The 26,155-nt window shown below is 59.3% G+C and overlaps 1 protein-coding gene across 1 annotated transcript in view; it reads right to left on the minus strand.

Annotated features, from left to right (window-relative positions):
• Nucleotides 1–1,478: 1,478 nt before the first annotated feature.
• LOC119113368 (dnaJ homolog subfamily C member 10-like) overlaps nt 1,479–26,155 on the minus strand; it is a 30,378-nt gene continuing 5,701 nt past the window's right edge. The window contains 9 exon segments of the mRNA XM_037237687.1: nt 1,479–3,263; nt 12,792–12,990; nt 13,641–13,744; nt 15,379–15,551; nt 18,607–18,767; nt 21,186–21,484; nt 21,486–21,647; nt 22,645–22,854; nt 25,584–25,802. Coding sequence (XP_037093582.1) covers nt 3,042–3,263; nt 12,792–12,990; nt 13,641–13,744; nt 15,379–15,551; nt 18,607–18,767; nt 21,186–21,484; nt 21,486–21,647; nt 22,645–22,854; nt 25,584–25,802 — 1,749 coding nt within the window. The 3' untranslated portion in view covers nt 1,479–3,041.

Raw genomic sequence — 26,155 nt, forward strand, 5'->3', positions numbered from 1 at the left:
CGTTGCGAACTGAGCATTCTGTCATACCAAAATTATTGCGTCCCTTAAGTGCATGTAATTATGCCGATGTTCAGAGTCCTTAGATGTAACGGAATTCAAACAGCAAATACACTAGGAAGCATGCAACGACGAGCAAATGATTCGACATACTATGGCACAACGTATGATTAGGAGTAAATGCTCAACAGTGAGCACATGAATTGCTAAATTATACGTGATAAAGTTGAAATATTCTTGGCCATAACTCGAAGATAATGCGCCTTTATGTTTGCCTGGCATGGTTCGATGGTCCGGTCCGACGCCGGGCTGTCGCGGTCCGGTCGGAGCCGTTTTGAACGCCGGAGGCCAGCAGGTGCAGTAGCTGCTAGTCGGTGCTCAGCTGCAGGGTCAGGTGAACGGCAGGTTCGGCACGTGCCACGGCATAGGCCCGAATGCCACAACTCCTCTCTCCCAGGCCTCTCCGGCGCAGGTCTTGCCGATGGGTCCAGAAAAAGATTTCGGTCTCGGGTCGTGTCGTCCAGGCTCAGCAGCAGATGGCGGAGGTTGATCTTGTTGCCGTGCAGCTGGCAGATGAACCAGTGTAAGGACGACTCGGTGGCCAGCTCAAACAGCCGGAACACGCCGCCTGTCGTCCCAGTGTTGACGGCCGCGCCGTCGCAGCCGAGCACATTGGCGTGACCGTCGCACTGCAGGCTCGCGGAGTGCAGCTCGTCGAGCAAGTACAGGACGCGGCCGGACTCGGACGTGAAGTGAGTCACGCAGCGGCTGCCTGGCTCAGCGATGATAACCACGTGTTTTTCGAAGACATTCGCATGGCTGTGTGTGGCTCACGTAGGTCCTGTCTTCGCGGCCGTCGGAGTAGTTTTGTCATAGACTAAATTTAGACGGTGTTTTGAAATTTGACTGATTTTCAGCTTGCTCATCCTAACACCCGGTCCGGTCCCAACCCATGTGTTACTGGATTTTCCGCTTCCGACCCAATCCAACCCACGCTTTCAATCAATCCACCTGCTACCTACGGATTTATCCAATGAACGGAGTGCTCTGCCAGCCGATCGCACCGGGTCAGGCCCGGGCGGCGGCGCTGCTGGCCAGACAGGTGGACGCCCTGGCAGCTCGCGATCGCCGCGACAGGCGACCGTGTCGCCATGACATCGGTCCAATATCAGGACGTCTCCGGCCGGGGAGGACGGCGCCCGGCGCCGAGCCCCCTGCGCTCTCAGTGAGGCGCGCTCAGCCCGAGGCGCGGGAGACGGCCCCCGGAGCGTGAGCCGTCAGCCGGCCGCCAGCGGGGGCGCCGAGTGGTCGCTGCTGCGGTGGCAGTGGCCGAGTGCGCCGGTCTAGTTCATGGCCGGCCGCCGCCGACGGTATGCCTCTCCCCCTCCCTGCGCATCCCCGCTCGCTGCTCTACGAGGGCTGCCTCGTACCTGAGGCGCCCCCCACAGGCGGTGGCCTGCGGTATCAGCGTGGTAGCATTAGGAATGACTTGTATTTCGTCGACGAGCGAGCAGGTATCGACACCTCTTATTTTCGGAATGAGTATGCTTGAACTTTGCACCGGACGGGTCCGCCGAAAACAATTTCGCTAAAGAAGTTTTTGATCGCACTAACAACCTGGTTTACGGCATCGCAACTTCGACGCCAACGCCTCAACGCAACATTCTTGATTTCGAGTCCGCGACAGAGTTCCGGGAGGTGACGCGTCAGGTAATCAAATCCATTCTGAAGCGAACGACATCACACATCACAGCGCCGCGTTTGCATGTGGCAGAAACTCGCTTTACCGAATTCGGTAAAATTATCGGTCTTGATCGATGTCATTACAGTTCGAGCACCGCAAACCTAATGAAGCGATAAAAAACTGATGACAGGAAAGTGTGCAAATGACATCATTAGGTTTGGCTGCATGATAAGTCACACAAACATCGCGCTGCACGGAAATGGAGGTCACCTTGCAGGTATTGTCTAGCAGAGGGGTGTATGCACTTCTGAATACCACGACTCAGACGGAACACTGCGAGCGCAGCGACTGAATGTTCCGGACGATGAGATTTCAACGTAGAGCTGAAGAGGATGGCGAAACATAACACGACGTCTTCCCAATGCAGGGGGATATGTTAAGGCCATACAACAGCTTGAGCCCGTGCTTAAGTAGCGAAGAAAGCTAGGTACGTTGAGTGACCGCCTGGTGTTTGTCCCAATACCTGTTACATCAAAGGCTGGGAGTCGGCAGCAACGTTGTGCGCCACTACAATTAATATCACAGACGGCAGAGTGCACGACACGTCCATGATACGGCAGTGTTCAACGCACGGGATTGACACTGCTGCCACATACTTCCAGTCTTTCCGCACCAAGCTGGTTGGCCCAACACTGCTGCAGACACCAGAACGTGCTAGGCCCCGGACACTCCGTGTACTCTTCAGTCCAGGGACAGAGCATCATGATGTGCCAAACTGTGTGCTTACGTTGCCCGACTAAACCACCCACCATGTTAAGCTCGAGAGTTAAAGTTTCCCGTCCCACTCAGTTCTGCAGCTAATAACACACATCTCGCGAATTGAGAGTCATACGTCAGATCTTACGGAGCTGGGAGACAGCATGCAGAACATTACAAGTCCGGAAGCAGATCCAGTGATGATCTCAGGTTAGATGCCAGATCGGTGAGCAGCGCACGCCGCGCCAAAACCGGGAATAGACCAGGGGCCCCGCTGTCTGTGGCTGAGTCGCTCGTTAGGACCCCTCAAAAGACACTTCCTAGTAGACTCACACAAGTACGTGGCATAAAAATACAACGCTGAACACTGAACACAATGCCACCTACGCCGCGTTGGGTGGCCGCTGCACCAGGTACCGGTCACTGACTCTGAGCGACCTGGGCTGAGCTGGAGGCCGGCCCGGTCAGAACTCTTCCCGCCGCGGCCGGCTTAGTCAGAGCTCGTCTTGCGGCGGCCAGTTCGGTCAGAGCTCGTCCAGGCCAGACCCCGTCAGACCAAGCCGCGCCGGCCCGGTCAGAGCTCGTCACGCGGCGGCCAGCTCGGTCAGAGCTCGTCCCGCGGCCGCCGGTCGTCGGCCAGCCGCTGCCGCACGAATGTCACGATGTCCTCCGGCTCCTGGCTGCGCACGTGCGTGCCGACCATGTCGAGCCGGCCGCGGCCCGGGTACAGCCGCACCGTCGGGTAGGCCGACACGCCGGCGTCCCTGCACGTGCGTGGGAACCGCTGGCAGTCGAGCCGGCCGCAGCGCACCTCGCCCTCCAGAAACTGCCGACACGGACGGACGGCGGTCAGTTCCCTCCCCAGACACTGCCGGCACGGACGGCCGGCGGTCAGTTCACTCCCCAGACACTGCCGGCACGGACGGACGGCGGTCAGTTCACTCCCCAGACACCGCCGGCACGGACGGCGGGTCAAGGGATCCTGCACCAAGTACAGTTCGTTCATTTGCACTGTGGGCTGCGCGTTCCGTTCCTGATGGCATAAAAGGCAGACAATTACATGGGTTGCCAGCTAGCACATAGCTGAGACACAGAGAGGACATATCCGCTGCAGAGCCACACAAAGAGCTAGGATCCAAGTTTTCATATCTGTTTTATCTTCCCTGGGAGGTTGTTCTCGGAGTCCGAAACTCGATCTCATATTACCTTTACAGTAGGCGGATGAGTGAGACACCGCCTTAATCCACGGCACCTGTCGCCTTGGGTCCGAACGACATAAGCCTGTCATAAAAATACGATGCTGCCGATCGGCACCAATTGCAGGTTGAGGGCCTAATGCGATGAATGCGTTAACCATTGCATGTTTGGGAAACCAGAGGTACGGGGTTCGATTCCCCATGGTGCCCGCCCTTCCTGCCAGGGTGAGAGGCAGGCGACGCCACACAGCCTCGGCAGCTGAGTGCGTCGTAAAGCCCCAGCGACTCAAACTAATGCAACGAATCAAGCCTTAGACTAGTTGAAGGAGACGTCATAGATCGCAGTATCCAACGGGCTTGGCGTCACATAGAAGAAGCGGAAGACTGGACTCGCAACTGAAAGCTGGCACCAGACCGACCGGCAACTGTAACTGAATCCTCCGCGACAGGAGTGGTCAGCGGCCGCCAGCCCCAATAACCGGGATCAGACAGCGCCGGCCGGTGACCTCGGGCGTGACCGGCGGCCGCTCATCCAATCAAAACAACGCTGGCCGTCCGGCCAAACAGCCGGTGGCCGCGCCGGTCCGGCTTCCAGCGCGCCGCGCCGCCAGCGTCCCGACCAGCCCAGCTCAGGTCTGGTCAGCCCAGCTCAGGCCGGCAGCCGGTGGCCGCGCCGGTCCGGCTTCCAGCGCGCCGCGCCGCCAGCGTCCTGGCCAGCCCAGCTCAGGTCTGGCCAGCCCAGCTCAGGTCTGGTCAGCCCAGTTCAGGTCTGGTCAGCCCAGCTCAGGCCTGGCCAGCCCAGCTCAGGTCTGGTCAGCCCAGCTCAGGCCTGGCCAGCCCAGCTCAGGTCTGGTCAGCCCAGTTCAGGCCTGGCCAGCCCAGCTCAGGTCCGGTCAGCCCAGCTCAGGTCTGGCCAGCCCAGCTCAGGCCTGGCCAGCTCAGCCCAGCTCAGGTCTGGTCAGCCCAGCTCAGGTCTGGTCAGCCCAGCTCAGGTCTGGCCAGCCCAGCTCAGGCCTGGCCAGCCCAGCCCAGCTCAGGTCTGGTCAGCCCAGCTCAGGTCTGGTCAGCCCAGCTCAGGCCTGGCCAGCCCAGCTCAGGTCTGGTCAGCCCAGCTCAGGCCTGGCCAGCCCAGCTCAGGTCTGGTCAGCCCAGCTCAGGTCTGGCCAGCCCAGTTCAGGCTTGGCCAGCCCAGCTCAGGTCTGGTCAGCCCAGTTCAGGCCGGCAGCCGGTGGCCGCGCTGCTCCGGCGCTCAGCGCGGTGGACGACCAGATGTCGCGCGCGCATCGCAGCGACGGCTGCCGTCCGCGACTATGTCCCAACCCGCGCCATCGCAGAGACGGCCACCGTCCGCGACCATGTCCCGACCCGCGCGTGTCACCAGCTGTGACGACGCGGTCGGGCGGCCACAGAGGGACGCGCCGCCGCTGCCCGGAGACGCCACTGCCCGCTTCGCCTCCGCGCGCGGCCGCTGGGGATCCCACGCGGAGGTGCCTAGCGGCGAAGTCAGCCATTGAAGCGACGCTCCAGCTCGTGAAAACGCCATTTGAGATGCGGGCCACGGGCCGGCGTCGATCACACAGACGGCCGCCGACGGCCGGTGGTCAGAAACGATCCCGTTATTGTCACAGGATGGGCGAAGCTGACCGATACAGGCCGTAAATCGAACAGAACGCCACCTCGCGATGGGAGCTGTAATTGACAGCGATCTCAGTCAGCTGATGATGGCCCCATGGAGCCGAGTGGCTTACAGAGTGGGCGAGAGCGGCCAGAGAGTGCCCAGGGCGGCGAAGAGAGCGAGGAGGATACCGGAGGGAGTGGTCGTGCGCCCACGCGCTACTACTCTATTACGGCGATTCGGTACGGATCGTGCGTATTTTCCCAAAGATGGCCTACTTCGTATTACTGTTTGTTTTGAGGCAGACGGGGAGATCTGCAGTCACTGCAATTAACACGGCGGCTTTCGGGAGAAGACTGACCCGGCGCGCAGAGCCGGGCGCGGTCGGCAGCGGGGTTGTTTGTCGGTGTGCGGTTGCATGGCATCAAATATGATTTGTTGGCGTGCGCGCGCATGACTGTGCACATGATGCCGACGCTGCAGGCGGCGGCCCTCTCGGCCCGGCCGGCTGACTCAGTGCCGACGGACGGTACAAGAGCACACCGATCGTCAGGAGCGAGCCGGCGGAGCAGGACACGAGTCACTGCGGATAGTGATGGTGATGGAGAAACACCATCGAGAGTGACGTACAAGAAACGGCAATGAAGGCATCCATCGAGAGAGGGAGAGAGAGAGAGAAAATCTTGCCAAGACAGACTTACTGCAGAAAATGGGGCAAAGGGGAAAACAGAGTCGAACAAATTAGCTGACTCCATACAATTCTTAAAAAAACCTGAAATAATTGCTGTGTGCTTTTGACATGGAACGGCTTTTGAACACTGCTATGTGAAGCGTAAACTGCGTCACAGTAACACACGCAATTCCTAAACATCCCAACCTCTATCCCCACCAGCGCCGTACAGCAGGCTTGACGCCATCACGAGCGGCGGCGGCGGCGGCTTAACCGGCCGGGGGCCGCCGCCGCCGCCGCCGCCGCCGCCGCCGCCGAGGCAATAAGGCCGACCGGACGGGCCGGGGCACGTGCAGCCGATATCGGCCGGCAGACGTGACTGGCCGACCGCGAGCAGCCGCCCGGCCCGCCCGGCGACCCCAGCTGGGACGCGCCCGCTCGCGCCGTGCCAATGGGGATTTAGCGGGCCCGTCAACACGCGTTGAAGAGTACGCGTGTAGCATTAGCGCTGTTGAGGATGAGGGGGAACATTTTGATCGTCACGCTCATGGTGTAGTTGATGGACATTGATACGCCTGGTGGCATCTAAGGCATGCCTGCGTCCGTCAGCCGTTTCTTTATTCACTGCTCTACAGTGCAGTGTTACGTTTCCAAAGTACAGTCGTGAAGGGTTTCTGCATCTAAGCCAAGCGTATGCTAGCAAAAACGCACGAAACACGTCTGACCACCTGAGAGACGATAGCAAGACAGCGGCGCAGTTCACAGTCAACGACTGAGTGCATGACGTTCGGCGCAGTGGCCGCATCGGGCCGGTGCTTGTCACGTGGGGGCGGCCATCAGCCTGCCTGACATATCTCCGTCCCACGATTGATCCAAAACGACTAAGCTGAAGCTCGGTAAACACAACTCAGGAGTGCAATGCCAGCGGTAATGATGCCTCATCAGCCCAGCAGTTGCTGACCCAGCCCCAAAAACATAACGACGGAGTAGTACTCCGCGTTACACGAGTCATTGGCCAGGATGTGCTGGGAGCCACGTTGAAGTAACTGTAGGGTGACATGGTCGGTGCCGAGGTCTCGCACTACATCCGTTCGGAAGATTAATGTGCTCAACAGCATGGTGCACAGCAGGCATCTCTTCGGAGCAAAAGAAGCAGACTCAGTAGCTGGAGAGACTCTCAGCCCAGACATTCTGAACGCCTCAGGGCCCACCACAACAGTTTGAGCGGCAGCGGAGAACAAACACTGCGAAGAAAGAAGCCTGCCAGCAATGTGACGAATTGATCGACGCAATGAACGGCCCAGCGCTGCAGATTTAACCCTGCTCCCGCTCCCAGCATCATACACAGGATGCAGCAGTGGGTAACAGGCGCCCGGGGCAGCGCTGGGTGGGTAACAGGCGCCCGGGGCAGCGCTGGGTGGGTAACAGGCGCCCGGGGCAGCGGTGGGTAACAGGCGCCCGGGCGGCCGGTTGAGTACCCCCGCGAGCGCAGGGGGTCAAGTTGACCACCGATATCTCAGAAACAAAGTCACAGGGTGGGTTTGTCTGTACGTAAACTCACTGGCAGCAAATTGTGAGATCCATAGGTTGTGACCCTCAGGTCAAATAAGATCAAACTAGATCAAACTCAAAATTGGTGTGCAAAGCCCCCAGATCTTCTCATCCAATCACCTTAAACCTAGGTACCTGTCCTAAGCGAAAGGTCACTGGTGTTTATTCTAGGACAGTGACCTTGTTTGACTTATAGAAGGTCATGGTGACCAGAAACCCACGAGATTGGTTTGATCTTTTTATTTGAATAGGTGGCAAGGATTACGCTGGGCGGTACGTCCCGAAAAACAAGGGGATGATCGCGGTCATTTTAGGTCAGTGAAACGAATAGGTTGACGTATCTTGTGTTGATGGTTGATGCATCTTGTGTTGATGTTTGTTGCGGTCACTGTTATCACTAAATCCGAAATGGGCATCAGAAACTACCCCAAAAAGCAAGCTCTCCAGTTGCAAGCAAGCAGCAGGCTGGTTTTGACAGCGGCCTGACATTCATGCCTGGCCCTAGGTCAAAAGAATTTGCTGTAACCCTAAATTAAATTGTTTTATTACCTTAGAAGCATCTCACATATGCATGGCTTTGTCTACCACGCCATTGTCGCATCATACTGAACGATTCCCTAGAAACTGCTTTCGTTGACAGCCACGGCCTGACTTCGACCTGCCATAGCTCAGCCGCCTTACAAGGCACATATTATTTCGTGTTTCAAAAGACACGCTATTCAATTGCTTACAGATGCAAAGCTCGGCGCGGCTACGCAGCGACGTACCAAAATAAGCTTTTTTAAAACTTTCGGGGGTCAAATTGCCCACCCCCAACCCAAGCGGATGCTCAAGAACGGTGTGTGTATAACCGTAAGTCTCTCCATATCGTTTGTCGCATTGTACTGAAGAAGTCTACGGGACCCTGGGACCACAGCCAGGCATTACCAAGTAATTTGGACTATTGAACAGCGTTGTTGAGCTTTGTACACCTTGTCGCATTCGGACAAAAATTGACGATGCCCCGAGGTTTCAAAGCAGGGGCGAACGGGGACCGAGTCAAAGGCTAACTCTCGGTGAGCCTGGCTTTAAGCTCTCACGATCGCCATAAGCGCTTCTGAAGCATCAGCTGACACGTCGGCCCACTGCTGCATTGTCTTCAACTGACTGCAATCAATGGCACGACCCACCCTGCCAAAAACACAAATCACGTCGTCTTTTCCAATCTTTCCTCTGTGGCAGCAATGGATGCCGCCGATAGAGCACCGCCACAAAGGCCACCCACCAGCATACAACGAGTCGGCAGAACTACGCCCCACGGATCCGAGCAGCTGTCAAAAGGCGAGGCAGCAGGCCAGACAGACACGGGTGTCGGAACACGCGTGAATTTCAAACAGCACTCAATCTACACAGAAAACCCGGCGAGCGAAGTGCCGTTTTCCTGCATTTTACCGATTAGCAGCAAATTTTACGGTCGCCCTTAACTGTTGGGTTACCGATTAACCAAGACAAATGTACATCGGTGTTGCATGTCACTTAAAACCGTTCTTCAGGCGACATATATTACGATATTCCCTCATGACTGGTCGCTCCACCCCTTCCCCCCCCCCCCCCCCACACACACAAGCACACACGCCGCACCTCTCGACGCCTTCCGTCCTCGAGATACCAGAGGGCGCCGGAAGCGACACAGCAGGACCGCCAGCAACATCGTCCGACCAGCCGTCCCCCCGCCGGCCAGTGCCCGTCCGCTTGAGACGCCGGGCGCTGCTGGACCGGCCGCCGCCGTCGCCGCCGCTGGTGAGGGGTCGATCGACGGCGACCCTCGACGTCCGGCGTCGCCTGGCAATTAGCTCCGCCGTCCGTCGCCGGGCACGGGAGGGAGCGCCCGCGCCAACCCCGCCGACGGCGGCGCTCACACGGCGGGGACCGCGCAGCGGCGAGTCGGGACCGCGGGACCGCCGGAACAGCGGGACCAGAGACCACCACCGCCGCGGCGACATCCCAGGAGCCAGGGCGCCACAACGGCTGAAACTGCGATAAGGCAAACCGGAGGATAGCCTTTATGCATCAGATGGCCTCTTTATGTGAAGCAGTCAGCTTTGACGGACGGTTCGTGGTCTGAATGCGACACAGCTGCTTCGTTTTCACCCGCCGACGCTTGCGGGGCTGTAGTGTTGACATCGTCATGTAAACAGCAGCGACTAGTTCCAGAGGGGCGCCACCCTCCCGCTCGCACGAGCGCTAGCGCCTGACAATGGGGCAGTGGCACCCCCTCGAGAGCCACCTCTTGACATCTGACTGCGTTTTGAAATAGTTGGACAGCTTGCAACACTTCACACTCCACGAAAATGTCCTCATAACCCCACACAATGGATCTCGGCGTCAGTGTCGCCCTCGCCAGCGCCCTCACAGCCATGACCGGCGGGCCCTCAGCGTGTTGGTCAGCGGACGAACCCCCTTGCCGCCGCCTCGCCGATCGCGGGCGGCGCGCACACCACCCGCACCGTCTCGACTCTGTACGGTCCGGCTCTGGCCGCCGTCGCAGTGTGCACGCCCAGCGGGGCGGAAGAGGCCGTTCCCGCTGCTCCCGCCCCGCTGCGCCCGGCCACGGACGGGAGCAGCGCCAGCCAAGACCGCGCACACGGCACGAGCCTCGCCCGGCGCCCCGCCCCCCGCCAGCCACGGGCGCCGGCACGTCAGTCACCGCGCCGGCGGCGCCGCGCTCGTGTTCATTATGTATCAGTCGACCATCGCCCGGCCGTATCCGATGGCAGGTAACACGGTCACGCGCCGCCCGAGGAGCCCGGCGGCCGGCGCATTAGGGCGCGCGCCGGCACGACCGCCCGCCGGCCCCTGCGGAGCGCCCACACGCTGGCGCTCCACCCCGCGGCGGTGTCTGTTACCGACCGGCGGAGCACGCAGGCTAGCGAGGAGGGAGCGGGGGGGGGGGGGGGGGCGAGCCGGATGCACCTGTCGGCGGGGCGAATATGGGAATTTCCCCGGAGGCTTACGCGAAGGTAGACAGCGAAAGACAAACACAAACTTTACGTGAAAGATCGTGCTGCGGTCGTATGATATCGCATGGGTGGTCAGATTACGTTAAAATTGCGTTGCACCTCCCAAACGATTGAAGATTTAACATCTATATGAACGGAAGCATTGAAGCGCGCCTGGAACCGCACAATTGCAAATCGAGAGAGCTATCGGGTTCCTTGTACAAGCCTTTAGAGCAGCGAGACTTCATGCATGACGATCGGTCGGAAAAGATCAAAATCCAATGTCTGGAATGTGGTGTGTGTCCAAGCCTACGAGGCGTGATGTCTGAAGGGCGCTGACAGACCGCAGCACGAGCGTCACGATCTGGTACGCCGGCTCGGCGCAAGGCAAGACAAGTGCTCGGCGGTGCAAGACAACGGCGCCCGTTACGAATCGATCGGTGGACCGATGTTGGACCCAACGACAAAGATGTTCGCGGCAATCCGCACGGCGAAGATCCTGCGAGACGTCACGAAGTATAATTGCCCGACGTGCAGGATCTTTTCCGCGACTTGATCGTAATGAGACATACCTGGCGCGATAGGTTCAATTATAAAGAGGTCAATTTACGTACCCAAAACCAACCACGAGTGATAAAGGATGGTTTACACGTTCCAAATGGGATAATTTGCACCGTCCATTCTTAGAAGCATTCGTAGTACGTGCAATCGAAAGTCTTGTGTTTTTGCATGCGTACTAATTGTCACGACAGTTATGAAGATGTAATCATAAAACGAGCCGCTCTGCGGAAACGTCCCGCACAGATCTTACGTGACGTGACACAGAATGCAACATTTTTGGTGCGCTGCGAATGCGCGTGTCTGGTGCGGTGATAAGCTTCGAAGCCAGGCGGCGGGCTGAGTGGTCAGTTCCGGGTCAAAAGCAGCCGGGAAACGGACTCGACTCGTGCGTGACGCGTGGCCAAAGACTGGCACTCGTCTGACTAACCTACAACTGCACTGCCACGATGACAAAATTTGGTGGGCACGATCGTGACAAACACGTCATTCGATGAATAGCTGTTTTGTGGCCCAAAAGTTCCAAGCTTCCCTGCCCGTGGCGCTCGTGCTAAGTTACCCCATTCCATCACGAGGGCCTACGGAACTGTTGTGTTTTGTGCTTGAGCACTTACAAAACTGCGACTATATTCACTGATGCAGAGGTTGCCTACACTAATCACGAATACGGTGATCCGCGTCAACGTGTCCTGAGTTCGCGGCCAGCGTGTTGGACTTGGGAGTCCTCCGAGCCACGGAAACCATGACCCAGACACTCGAAATTTCTGTGGACGGAGAGAACTTCAGAAAACATTCAGTCGTGCTACATTGGACAATCTAAAAGCCAAATGCGCATGTGCGGAGCACGTGCCTGTTTTCTTAGACACCTTTCGGAGACTGGCAGCGGCACAGCCATGGGCCTTGATCAAGACCCCAAGCAATGGCGATCGCATTGCTCTGCCACTGTTACACCAGCGATCTTCCGCCACATCCGGGAAATCCGTTAACATCGCTCTCCGAGAGCAGGGAAACTCGGAGCCGCCGCCGATGAGGGACCGCTCGGGCTCCGCGCCGCCGATGGGAGCCGCTCGGGCTCCGCCACGGCGGCCAGTGTTGCCGGGCACGTCCCGGAGGAGCGGCTGACGACGGCGCGTCGACGAGGCATCTCCTTACCGGTGATCGGTCCGATGCCGCCCGAGCGAAGCAGGCAATCTCCGGGACGTGCGGGACCGGGCGGAGGGCTGGCGGCACTCCGGCCGCGGGGGCGGCGCTGCTGACTCGGCCGGCGCGCGGCGGCGGCGGCCGGACACCGGAGGTGACCTCACTGACCGATGTTTACGCGGAGCAGCCGCCGCCCTCTCCGGCAGGTGGCCCGTGACTACGCCCCCCCCCCCCCCCTACCCCCGCCGCCAGGCCATACTAGAGCTGCTAACTATTTCGTTCTTCGATACAGGTGGGACCGATAACGCGGGCGTCACAAACAGCTGAGCCCAGGCATAACAAATGTTCCCGAGAGGATGATCCATACCAGGCCAGTATCCAGACCGGTACACCAGAACAGCGCCCATTACGACCTCGCTAGCAACCAGGAGTACTTTTGTATAACTCATGTGCGTACATCACTACAGAACTCTTGGATTTGTTACATACGTTATGCAGCATTATAACGTATATAATATTCTTTATATACACAAAACATTACCTTATTCTATACATCATTTCGCAGCGATGAGTTTCGGACTGAAGTCCGTCATCACTTTGTGGGCCAAGCAACAACAGTCCTCTCCACACCACTCAGACCACCCACCTGAGCCACGAGCTGGAAGACGGGCGCGAAGGCGTGGCAGTGACCGCACCAGGGCGTGTAGAAGTCGATTAGCCACGGCCCGTCGCCGTCCAGCACGCGCGGCAGGAACTCGGCCTCAGTCAGCTCGTGAACGGTGTCGGGCAGGAAGCCGACGGCCCAGTCGCGCAGCGTCTCGGCCTCGCGGGCTCCGGAGAACACGCTGCCGGGGGACGCGGCGCGGCCGGTCAGCACCGCGCCGCGTCGGGCCACACCGCACACGCTTCACCAGCGGGAAGTGAAACCCTGCACGGCATGTTACAAGCGAACGATACAATATACACCTCCCCGAACACAATCGCTCCGACGGGCCACAATGTTGTGTCGGGCCGTGGCCAGACTCCACGCACGGGGCGTCGCGAGCGTGCACATGTCTCCTGGGACGCCGGCGTGACTTTGTGTTCACTGCGCGAGGGTCCCGTGCCTTTGTTTCGCCGCCTATCGACACCACCACAGCAAGCCACCCGTGTCGTGATCACGAGAGCGGCAATTAACCAGCCGCCTTCCGGTAAGAACGAATCGAATCTCGCACGAGCGCGACCTCTGTTTGGCTGCGGGCAAAGTCGAGATCCAAAGCTGGTGCATCACTCTGCGCGCCCAGCCACGCCAATGCCGCTGGCGACGGGCCAGACTAGCGCTGTCCAGCCGGGGGAGCCGGGCACGCCCGAGCGCCGCCCCGGGCACGCTCGAGCGCCGCCCCGGGCACGCTCGAGCGCTGCCCCGGGCACGCTCGAGCGCTGCCCCGGGCACGCCCGAGCGTTGCCCCGGGCACGCCCGAGCGCCGCCCCGGGCATGAGCCCGAGTGCAACGCACCTGTAGTGCTCCAGGCCGGCGGTCTTGGGTTCGTAGAGGCGCACGGTGGGGTAGGATTTGATGCCCTGCTCCCGGCAGAACGCCTGGTGCGCGGCACAGTCCACCTGGCGGACAGGGCAGACCGGTGAGGCCGTCGCGCGCGCCGCCGCCACAGCTGCCACACCTCCAGCCGGACTTCTGCCGAACACACGCCGGGCGGCCGCAGGCCTCGGCGGCGCCAGGGCTCAGGACTCATCAGGACTCGGGGGCGTCAGGACTCAGGACTCGTCAGGCCTTGGGGGCGTCAGGACTCAGGATTCATCAGGACTCGGGGGCGTCAGGACTCAGGACTCATCAGGCCTCCGTGGTGTCAGGACTCAGGACTCATCAGGCCTCGGGACTCAGGACTCATCAGGACTCGGGGGCGTCAGGCCTCGGGACTCATCAGGACTCGGCCCGCGGCGCCGAGCGATGCTTGATCCTGCCAAGCCTGTCATCCCGAGGCGCCAAGAGACCGTCCCATCACGCCCGAGAGTGGGCTCTCCTCGGGGCCGCGATCCAGCCGCCGTTCGCAGCGGCGGCGGCGCGCCGGCGGGCCGATACCCCGCCTGTTTGCGCTCCATCGGCACTCCCCAGGGCATCTTAACACCATTTGTCTTGCCGACGCAGCCAGGCGGCACACGTCAACCCTATCTGAGCGACAGTCGGGCAGATTTCATTCAGAGCTGCCGCTGGCGGCGCCGGCTAATGACAGCTCCCTGCAAACAACGTCGCTTGTCGAGGCGGCCGCGCGCGCGCGCGCCGAGCAAAAACAGCGCCGGCCGGACCGGAGGTGAGCAACGCCCCGGGAACGTGACACACGAGCTGATTACGGCTCCCGGGGGACGGCCGAGAGTCGTCATCACCGCACGGCCAAGCGTGCGGCAGCGCGAGCGGCGGCATGGCCGGAGGCGACGGCACAGAGACGCCAACGGGGACCGTTCTCCACCGGGCTGGCCACGGCTGCGGACACAGGAGGTGGGGTGGGGCGAGGCTGGGCGAACAGCCCTGGCTTGCGACAACAAACACCGCACACAAGACATGAAGACAGTTGGCACCACAGTCACGACTCCCGCCGCCCGTATGGAGGTGGGGAGAGGTGGAGGTGGGGTGCGGTGAGGCTGGGCGAAGAGCCCTGGCTTGGCACAACAAACACCGCACACAAGACATGAAGACAGTTGGCACCACAGTCGCGACTCCCGCCCGTGTGGAGGTGGGGAGAGGTGGAGGTGGGGTGGGGCGAGGCTGGGCGAGTAGCCCCGGCTTGGGACAACAAACACCGCACACAAGACATAAAGACAGTTGGCACCGCAGTCGCGACTCCCGCCCGCATGCAATGTCAAAACTTGGCCAATGGCCGCCCCCACCACCTGAAACGCATCCAGTATGACTGGAATGGACACAATTATAACAACTGATATTTCGCGAAAGAAAATACCCAAATGGCCCAGATGGGTGTAGAAATTATATACAGATCAAGACCAGTTACTGTGCCATGCATGCTCCTTAAGGATCCATTCAAGAGAAGCACACCGAAAAGTACATGTCAAACGTCACGCGACCATCGGAGATCGGAGACCTTCCGCACCAAGCCCCGCGTCACATCACCACACTTGACAGACAGACAGACAGACAGACAGACAGACAGACTTGATAGGCAGGCAGAATGACGAGAGAACACTGCCCGGCAAACATCCGGACCCGGCGGAGGGGTCCTTACCATGGCGACCACGACATCTGTGAGCGGCTGGAGGAGGCGGGCGGCGCGCCGGTACTCGGGCGCGAACTGGCGGCAGGGCTGGCACCAGCCGGCGTAGAAGTCGATGAGCCAGAGCTGGCCGGTCGGCCGGCGGCGGGCGCGCTCGAGGGAAGCCTCGTCGTCGAGACGGACCGCTGCGGCACGGAGGGCGGGGTCTGAGACGGATAGAGACGGCACGCCACGCAGACGGAGCGGACCGCGTCCGTACAAGACAGACCAGCTTGTGCGGAGGGCCGAGGGCAAAATGACGGACTTGACTGCATGATCACGGAGGTGATGCCAGCACCTAAGCCAGGCGCTTTGGAAAAGCATACAACTGGGTGTTTACAACTTCCGACTGTTGCGGGAGCTTAGAAGGCAAAGACGTCCACCAGTGCGGCAGGCTAACGCTCCCGAGCTAGTTCACAAATAACGTTGTTTGAAAATTGGCCGGCGGAGCGCCTGGCCACGACCTGACATGTCAGCCACCGAAATCGATTTCCACAGAATGATTTAACGACTCCGCGACTCTGAGGGTCAAAACGTTGCGAGAACGTTAAAGTTTTGGCTGGGCATTATTCAAGATGAGCCGGGCTACATGCCGGTATAATTCGCATGGCCTAACCTCTATCAACTCAGGTCGCAGTATACTTTATCCGAGACCGCGTCTAAAAAAGACGACGCGTGCCGTTCGGTTGACAACTAGCGTCGTAGGGCGCTGGGATCGCATGTCCATTTCTGGACAGATTCGTCTGCGCGGGACAGCTGCACCGCGTTTGCAGCTACTGTTACTGCCGAAACATGGCACCAACCATTCCAACGTCCCCGAAATGGGCGAATGCATGACTTGCGCTAAAGCGCGGGTGGCCGGCTGCACGCAATCAGGAAAAGGTACGCTGCCCACGTTATCACATGGGAGGCCATTTTTGTTTGTTTCCACGTTGTAGCAATAGTACGCCGGAAAGGACACTTTGAATGCAAACGACTTACAATCTCGACTTTACACCTTTCAAGAATCGCTCTTGTTGCTGCCGGAAATTGTATGAAGCCGCGATCAGTGGCTGCTAATGTAACAGCTTCCGAACAGCGTGGAACAGCTTGGTTAACAGCGCCAGTCAGATCGAATTTTCTCACTGTCCTGGCAACTTGCTCGGCCCACGGTTTCGTTCGTACCAAGTGGGAGGACGGACACGACGGGAACAGAAGAAGTCGCCAAAGCAGCTCGCACGACATGGTCGCTGATCAAAGCATAAGGTGACACCTCTGGCAGATCCAGCAGCCAAAAAACAAGGCGACCAAACGTCAAGCATCGAAGACAAGCTGCTCACAAGGGGCGTTATTCGACGGGCTTTCCCGCTTCTCCGCCACAGCTGTATCGCTCATTACGACCGCACGGAAATCTCATTACGACAGCAATAAGCATGACTGCGTGACGCTCGAGCACACCAAGTCACCTGATAAATAAATCACGGGTCCTGTACAAGCAATCCACAAGTCACATGTCCGTCATAAACAGGCGATCACTGGGACACGGCAGGCGCCCCGCCGGCGCCGGCAGCCCCGCTCCTCGGGCCTCCCCGATCGGCAGAGGTTGAGCTGGCGGGCCCGCCGCGCCAGCGCCACACCCGGAGCGCGAGTCTGGCCGGGCCGCAGTTTTGCCGCCCGGCCGCGCCGGCGGCGATAATGACCGCCGGCGTGACTGAGCGCCGCTTCAGGTCGGGATAATTGTCACGGCCGGCGGCGGTGGGCGGGATCGATCTCGAGCGCCGCCGGCCGGCTGCCGGCCAACTCCAGCCGCACCGCCCCGCCGCCGTGTCCCGGCGCGGGAGGGAGGGGGGGGGGGGGAGGGCTCGGCCGGCGTGGACGGTTGAACAGCCCCGACCCGGATGCTAAGACAGTGTCTAACACCGACCGCTGAACAGCCCTGACCCCGCTGCTAAGACTGTATCTAACAATAACCGCTGAACAGCCCTGACCCCGCTGCTAAGACTGTGTCTTACACCAACCGTTGAACAGCCCCGACCCCGGTACTAAGTCTGTGTCAACACTGACCGTTGAACAGCCCTGACCCCAGCGCTAAGTCTGTGTCTAAAACAGACGGCGAATCAACCCTGACCCCGGTACGAAGTCTACGTTTATCATTGATAGCTACTAGTCCTTACCCCGGTGTTACGCAAACACATTGCCACATACTGCATTACTGCATACAAATTCTGCACTATGCACCGAGGACGGTTCATGTTTGAGCTACATTATGCGGTACTCATGGGCTGGTGAGAGACTCCCAAAACAACGCGCACTGCCTGAGTGATACGGCGAAAAGAGAAGGCAGCATTTGAACAGAATAGCGGCAAGCTTTGGACTTGATTGAAATTCCTTCGCACCGTTTGCGGCGCTTGCCCAGCGAGGAGCACGCCGAGGTTCTCCAAGAGTCAGTAGCGTTACCAAACCCATCCCCCTCACGTGTCCCCCCGACTCCATGAATAAAACAGCGTCGTCAAAACACGCCGCCGGCTTCCGGACGGATGGCTGTTAAACTGCCGTCGCCACGCATGCACGTGTGTCATGGCCCAGCGCACTCTCTTTGTACAAAACCCAGTCTTAGCAAACAGAAGCGAAGCGGACTCCAGCATGACAGAATTAAAAATAGATGCACAAGATTATCAGCATTTCTCACTTGAAATCCGACCGGGCACGCGCAATGGATCCCACGTTTGCCAAACAGGATCGCTTAACTGGTAACTGGCGCTGCTCTCGTCATCCACCACCGTGCCGTTCATCGACACATGCGGCCAACTACAGGGCCAGGGGCTGCCAATGGGACTACCTGAACCACATGCAGCACTTGTGTGGCAACATTCTTTTGGCATGTGATAATGACATCCCATATAGACCCAGGCTACGCCGTTTGGTCACCTGGCCGCCTTGACACATGTGGAGTAACGCGCGGTCGGGTAAAGAATGACCTGATATACGATTTGTCAACCATTATAGAGACCAGTTGCGTTCACAAAGGCCTACTGCGTAGAGCCTCGCAAAAAATATTTCAACCATGGCATTGATAAGAGGGCCCCCAGCCTTGCTATCCGATGTTTCCCCGTGCTATCTTAATTAATTCAAAAGTGCTCAACACCGTCGTATGTCGCTATCTTTGCGTGGCGCCCGTCCCCAGGCCGCGGCGGCGCCGCTCGCGCCGGCCAGTGGCGTTACCTGCTGGGTTGAGGGTGTCCTTGACGAAGGCGAGCAGGCCGTCGGCGGTGTGTCGGCCGCGGTACTGGTGCGGCTCCGAGCCGTTGTACAGGATCACCGTCGGGTACGAGTCGATGTTGTAGCGCGAGCACAGCTCCGCGTGCACCGTGCAGTCCACCGACCTGCCGGACAGCGGAGTCGGCGTGCGTCAATCTCAGATGATTACCTGAAGCCCAGGGTGCTACAGCGTAAGCCGATAACGCTGCTTCCATCCCAGCTGGCGGCCGTCAGCGCCCGCCTCTGGCGGCGGCGGCGGCGGCGGCGGCGAACGACGCGAGGCTCTGCACGTCCTGTGGCGCCGGACCGTAGTGCGAACAACACATCGCGTCAGGCGCGCGCAGGTGGTCCGAGCCGACACGCGGCAGTCCCGCGAGCTGCGGCGCCCAGACCGTCACGGCACCGGCCGGCCCGGTCCGCGAGTTGCGGCGCCCAGACCGTCACGGCACCGGCCGGCCCGGTCCGCGCGCCGGCTGTCTGACGGGACAGGCCGGCCGCTCGCTGGCGGTCTCACTGGACCGGCCCAGGGCAGCGGGCAGCGGAGCCGGGCGGGCGGCGTCAAGCACTGCTCCGGCACCACACCACGCCGAGACGGTACAACGCCAGGCAGCTGACACCCGGACTTGTCAACGCCGCGCGGGTACTGGTGTCTGCGGTGTTGTGCAATAACCGTTCACAAACATGATAGCGGATCGCTCAGGCCGCAGCAAATATGACGACGGACCATCTAGATGAAAATATAAACACCTTAACACAGGAACAAGAGCGCAAATTAGGCCAAAATAGCTGGAGGATGAATGCTGAGATGCACAGCGGACTAGGCCATTTACCGCAGAAAAGCTTACACTTCTCTGTCTTTGAAAAAGCGGTTCACAACGAGGTGGGGAAATCCTTTTTTTAACATTCCACTGGGCACTTTTAGGTGCCTCGAAAACAGCAGTAATGATTGGTGTGCCGCATATATATATATATATATATATATATATATATATATATATATATACATCAAGGGGTCAGCTACACGTTTCAGTAGTGGGCGAACTCTTCGAAGCGAAGGTCTTAACGAGTCCTTTTTCTGACAGCATTATGACGATTATCCCGAAGAAACAAGGAGACAAACGCTACGTTGGAAGCCTTCGACCCATCAGTAAACCATCGGGGACGTAAAAGGCGCAAAGCCAGCGTTATAATGGGCTCATTCGTCCCGGGTCAAACCCGGCTGACAAAGAGTACGTACTTAGGCGTAAAGGTCGGAACAACTTTTTCTGCGTTGTTTTTGTCAGACACACCATCGTAGCCTACCAGCGACAAGCGATGCGCGATGCCGGGTCCGGAAAATCTCTTACAATGGCTTTAGATATCCTACCCCAGCAACCCTCATACACAAAAAAATAGCATTGAATTGGTTGTGTCATTGGGGCTTTACGACGCACCCAGCTACTGAGGATATATGGCGTCGCCTGCCTCTCACCCCGGCAGGAAGGGCGGGCACCGCGGGGGATCGCACCCCGTACCTCTGGTTTCCCAGACGTGCAGTGGTTAACGCAGACGCGTTAACCACTGCACAACCGGTACCCTACACTGAACTGGTTCTGACCGCTAAGTCAGTGCAAGAACATCGCAACGATGACCCTTCAGACGAATGGTCCTGACCATCTGTATCATGTCGAATCGTTGCAACGGTTCGATATGGCACGTTTGATGACCACACCGCGATACACACAGCTTTGCATAATACGTTCGATATTTGCGCTGGCGAATACGGTAGGCGGCGACCTGTCTATTCGCGGAGTTACGACGCCTCGAAATGGCCCCAGCTGTCCCCTGGCGCCGACGGTGAGACAATAATTCGGGACGGTTCTGCCGAGTCCTTAGCGACCACACTGGGCACTATAGCTCGGTCTCGCGGCGGCGGCAGCTTAGCGATGAATCAAACGAGCGGTGCTGGTCCGTGAACTGGTGCAAAGCGGACTTCAGCAGAAGGAGGAAGTCAAGGACACGAGCTGTGTTGGACCAACCAGCCCATCACGCGACTACAGGCCGAGTTACAACTGACGCAAAAATGATACCTGAAATCATCTACCTGAAAAACACGCAATCTCATCTCGAGCTCATCTTACTCAGAGACAAGACAGATCAAATTGCCGTTGGACGGTTCCAATGCAGAATGGGAGCTGTTTTACGGCAACGCTCACACGCAAAGCGGTCCATCAGCCGCTAACCCCGAACGAAATTAGTCGCCCCAAAAACATTACTACGAGCAGGCTCTGTCCCCTTTCTCCCCGACCCCACCCCACCAGGGTGTAACCAGACCCTGCCCCGCCCCGCTACCTCCCCACCCTGGCGGCCGCGCCATTTCGCTCAACCGAACGGCACGTCCGGTCGGAGCGTGCTAGCGAGAGTCCCGTCCCAACATCCTCCCCAACATCTCCCCGCCTGCGCCCCAACACTTCTCCAGCACCTCCCCAACACCCCACCAACACCTCCTCAACACCTTCCACACACCGCCCGCCACCTCCCCACCCTGGCGCCCGCCCGCTTACCCGAACGGCACGTCCGGTCGGAGCGTGCTGGCGCGCCTCAGCTCCGGCATCAGCCGCATACACGGCGGACACCAGGGCGCGAAGAAGTCGACCACGCGCGGCCGCCCGTCGCGCAGCGCCGCCGGGAACTCGTCGGGCGTGAGCGCGCGCAGGCCGGCGGCGGCCGCCTCGCGCGCGAACGCCGCCACCTCGTGCGCCATCGGCCGGCCGTGGAACGCCTCGTAGCCGCCCTCGGCGCCGCCGCCGCGGGCTGGCTTGAACAGCACGAAGGCGGGCTGCTTGCGCACGTGCAGCTCCCGACAGACTGTGCGGCAGCGCGCCGCAGTCGAGCCGCGAGAACGACGTGAGCGCCAGCAGGGCGGGTAGGCGCACCAGCTCCAGCGTGGGGGTCAGGTCGGACGTGAACTGCACCAGCCACGGCAGCGAGGCGGCCGCCGGTGACGCCAGCTCCGACCGCATTGTCTGGGAGGGGGGACGGACACGTCGTCAGAGGCGGGACGGACACGCCGTCACGAACGCACCGTCAGAGGCGGGATGGACGCCCCGTTAGAGGCGGGACGGTCGTCGTCAGAGACAGGACGGACAAGTCGTTAGAGGCGGGACGAACATGCCGCTAGAGGTGGCACGGACACGCCCTCACAAAAACGCCGTCAGAGGCGGGATGGAAACGCCGCCAGAGGGGGATGGACACGCCGTCAGAGGATGCGCGGACACGCCGTCAGAGACGGGACGGACACGCCGTCAGAGACGGGACGGGCAGGCCGTCAGAGGCGGGACGGACACTGCCGTTAGAGACGGGACGGACACGCCGTCAGAGGCGGGATGAACACGTCGTCAGAGGGGGGATGGACACACCGTCAGAGACGGGACAGACACACCGTCAGAGACGGGACGGACACCCTGTCACAACCGGCTCGTGCGCTGAGCCGTGCTCTCATCAGCGGCTCATCAGAGGCAACGTGCACGGGCCGTGACTTGTCGCCTGGCAGGACAGCGAGGATAGGCGAACGGTGAGCTCAAGACCCGACAAAGCGACGAGAATAACAATCGTTTCTCGATGAAGTGCCCTTCAACAGCGTCGTGAAAAGCGCCACCATGAACACAGTCGCAGTATCGCGCCCGCTGCCAGGCTACCGTAACGCGATACCCCGCCGGACACACTGTCCGTCAACAAGACAAATTTACCCCAGTCGTTGACGTTATCCACGTGAACGGAGAGCCAACAACTGCATAACTATGGTGTGAGGGATGGCATGTGGTCAATGCCTTGAATAAACATTATAAACACAATAAACATTGCGGGAGCATTATACTTGTCCTCAATGTGAGCAAATGACGCCATGTCCCGTCTGTGACAGCCTGATCCGGCCGCCTCCGAGGGCGCGCCGCCTCAGCCTCTAGCGGCTCTCAGCCTGTGCGCCTGCCAGCGCAGCGCCGGCGCCTTGTCCGGCCGGCTGACCTGGTACTCCTCCTCCGTGAGCGTTGGCAGCGGCGGCAGCAGACGGAGCGTCTCGGCCGCGATTTCCTGCGCGTCCAGGCTGCGGATGACGTGGCCCCGGTCGGCCGCCACCGCCGCCGCCCCGTAGTACACCACGTACTCTTGCTGAGCCAGGCTGGAGCAGAGCGCCGTCTCGCGGCAGTCCGTCTGGCCCACGTTCACCACGCCCTCCTGCCGACACCAGCCGCAAGTTGAGTACGTCAAGTTCACAAGCCAGGGCCCGGGTGAACACCGCACTCCGTAACAAGTGGCCAATGGCTTGAGAGATCTCCCCTTCTCCAAATGCACCTTTCATCTTTCTTAGAACGGGAGCGAAAATCGTAATTAGAAAACAATGTTTTTTTGTGTTAACAGTTGCATGCGAGCAAAAATCTTGTAATTTTTGTACCTTCTATTTCGGCGCCGCAACACTATGACATGAAATGCTAACCATAGTAGTACCAGTGTACTTCCCTTCCATAAGGCCCGTATTGCAGCCGAAAGTTTGCAGACTACAGTGTGAAGGGCAAACAGCTAGAAGAGATGCACCAATTAGGGGGAGAATACTGAAGCGTTAAACACATCCGACTCTTGAGTGACTTTTTGTTGCAATTTTTGTGGAGAGCCATCAAAGTTACGAGCCTAGGTCAGCTGGCAAGTGTAACACCGGAATGTGTCATACAAAATTCACACGCGAGGACAGCAGACCACATCCGCAGGTGAACATAAGGGTAAAAGAGCAACAATAGCGTAAGAACAGAATATCCGCACTAACGAAGCCAAGCACACCATTACGGTGCAGCAGTCTACGTCAGCACCACATAAATTGTTTTCCAAAAACAGTGCTAAGTGCAGATTATGCGAGCGATTCACACATGCGTGCAGAAATAACCGAAGTGCACCAGTATGTTTTAATACTTGCGAAACTTACTCTTGAATGCAACATCCAAGGCCACGGGCCTGCGATTGAAAATGCAAAAGAGCGAAAAATTAGCATGCGCAAAGACAGCAGGCGGGTTTGCGTACAGCGCCGGCAGTGTAACCAGAGCCACAGCACGCTGCTGCGTGGACTGGCTTCAAATCTACACTCGTTAATGTCGGGCTGACATTCTCCTCCACGAAATAACCTACGTAAAATATCTGAGCACCCCTAACTACCACTCCTCGGCACTGGCAGTGAAGCCTGGGCAACAGCCACTGTGTTCATTAGCTAGACCCAAAATAACTTCGTAATCGTCGGCAATGCATTGTGCAAAACATCACAGGATCAAATTTATTTTCGATTAATTATCACCAAATAGGCTCCTCTAGGCGATTGAAAGCCCGGGTTGGAGCGGAACCCGGACTCAAAAGCAGGATGAGTGAGACATTTCAGTCAAGCATAGCTAACAGCATACGTGACAGCAGACATACGTGAGCCACCAGTTCGCCACTTTACACTTCAATGTACAAAGCGAATCACACCCAAAACGCACGCAGTTAAATGGCCCCCACCAAATTCCGGCAATGCTCTCTAGCTACGTTTTTATTTCATTTACTCAGAATCATTGGCACTGTTATAGAGCCGTCAGACATAGAACAACCCCAGTGACGCCCGGTTCGGTTAAAACAACAGAGCCGGGTGATCTGCGAACTACGGCTGTCCCACCAGCGTGTAGGTTCAGTATGCGAGCGACGATCCGTGCCTAGACTGACACTCTGAGCTGGAATCAGCTGCTGGAGACACCTACTCCCCCGTAATAAGTCCACAATAACCCTGAGCACCCAAGGCATTCTCCCCCGCCATTTCTTAGCTCATCTCGTTTATCTGCGAACACGATTGACCGTCTTTGCGTGAGTCACGATCACTGCTCGGCTTATCGTCTTGGCATGAATCCATGCCGACGCTGCTCGATGCCCGCTCGGTCGGAATGGACGAGACGCACCCCCACTGGGCTGGTCTCACCGGTCCCCCCCCCCCCCCCCCCAGACAACACACAGAGGACTGAAAACAAATGGCCCTGCCCCGGGGCGACCCGCGCCCGCTGATGATGACGACCATGGCTCGAGCTCAACGGCCCACCGCCGGCCAAGTGTGATTGCTCCGGACCGGCCGGGCGCTCTGAGCGATAGAAGGCTCCACGACGGAATATCGGGAGAGTCCTCCACCACAGGCGTCACCGGCGCCGCTGGAGTCGCACTCGGCGTCCAATGGTCGCCAGCGAGAGTGCTGCACCCTCGGGCTGCAAACTCAGCCATCGACGCACGACAGCTGCCCTTCCCCCCCCCCCTCCCCTTCCCCCGGTCTCGCCGCCACAGAACACACACACACACACATACGCACGCCTTGGGTAACATACGAGAGCCGATGTCGCACAAGCCCCACTCTCAGCCCACCCTCCGTCACACCAGCCCCACCCCACGTCACACCAGTCCCACCCACGTCACACCAGTCCCACCCAACGTCACACCAGCCCCACCCCACGCCATACTAGTCCTACACCACGTCACACCAGTCCTACACCACGTCACACCAGCCCCACCCCACGTCACACCAGTCCTACACCACGTCACACCAGCCCCACCCCACGTCACACCAGTCCCACCCCACGCCACGCCAGCCCCACCCCACGTCACACCAGTCCTATCCTACGTCACACCAGCCCCATCCCGTCTCACCAGTCCAATCCCATGTCACACCAGCCCCACCCCCCGTCACACCAGCCCCACTCCACATCACACCAGTCCCACCCCACGTCACACCAGCCCCATCCCGTCTCACCACTCCCACCCCACGTCTCACCAGTCCCACCCCACGTCACACCAGTCCCACCCCACGCCACAGCAGCCCCACCCCACGTCACACCAGCCCCACCCCATCCCACCAGTCCCACCCCACGTCTCACCAGTCCCACCCCACGTCCCGCCGGTCCCCTGCTTACCATGATGGCGGCCACCTTGACCTTCGTGTCGTCGTCGGCGCAGCTGTGGTCGCCGCCGCCGCAGAAGAAGATCAGCCAGGGCCGCTTCGCCAGCACGCCGCTGCGCTTGGTCAAGTGGCGCACGTTCTCGGCGTCTACGTCGATGGGCGCCGCGTGTAGCCGGCGCAGCACGTGGTGCACCAGGTGCTCAACGTTCCGCTCGCCCTCGTAGTCCTCCCCCTGTGAGGGGGCAGCAGGGGTCAGACGGGGGCACGGACGAGGCGGCAGTCTGTGAGGGGAGCAGGGGCCACACGGGGAAACATAGTCAGTAGTATGCGGAGAGCCGCTCAGGCAGGGACACAACCGACTCGGGAATCTGCGGGGGTCAGACGGTGACACAGCCGGGTCGGCAAACTCGTGCTCGTGGTGCCCCGCCCACGGGCGGGGTGAGGAAGTGGACGAGATGGGGGAGGAGGTGGGGGAGCGCGATAGCAGCGAGGCATCTGAGGCCTTGTCCAGCACTGTCTGGCTGTTTGGCTGCGTTTTCTGGTAATGGCTTCAAAAATCACTGCAATTCGATACAACAGCGTCAC

Source organism: Pollicipes pollicipes, unplaced genomic scaffold (genome assembly GCF_011947565.3).
Source record: "Pollicipes pollicipes isolate AB1234 unplaced genomic scaffold, Ppol_2.1 Scaffold_2555;HRSCAF=2994_pilon_pilon_pilon, whole genome shotgun sequence".
Taxonomy (NCBI): domain Eukaryota; kingdom Metazoa; phylum Arthropoda; class Thecostraca; order Pollicipedomorpha; family Pollicipedidae; genus Pollicipes; species Pollicipes pollicipes.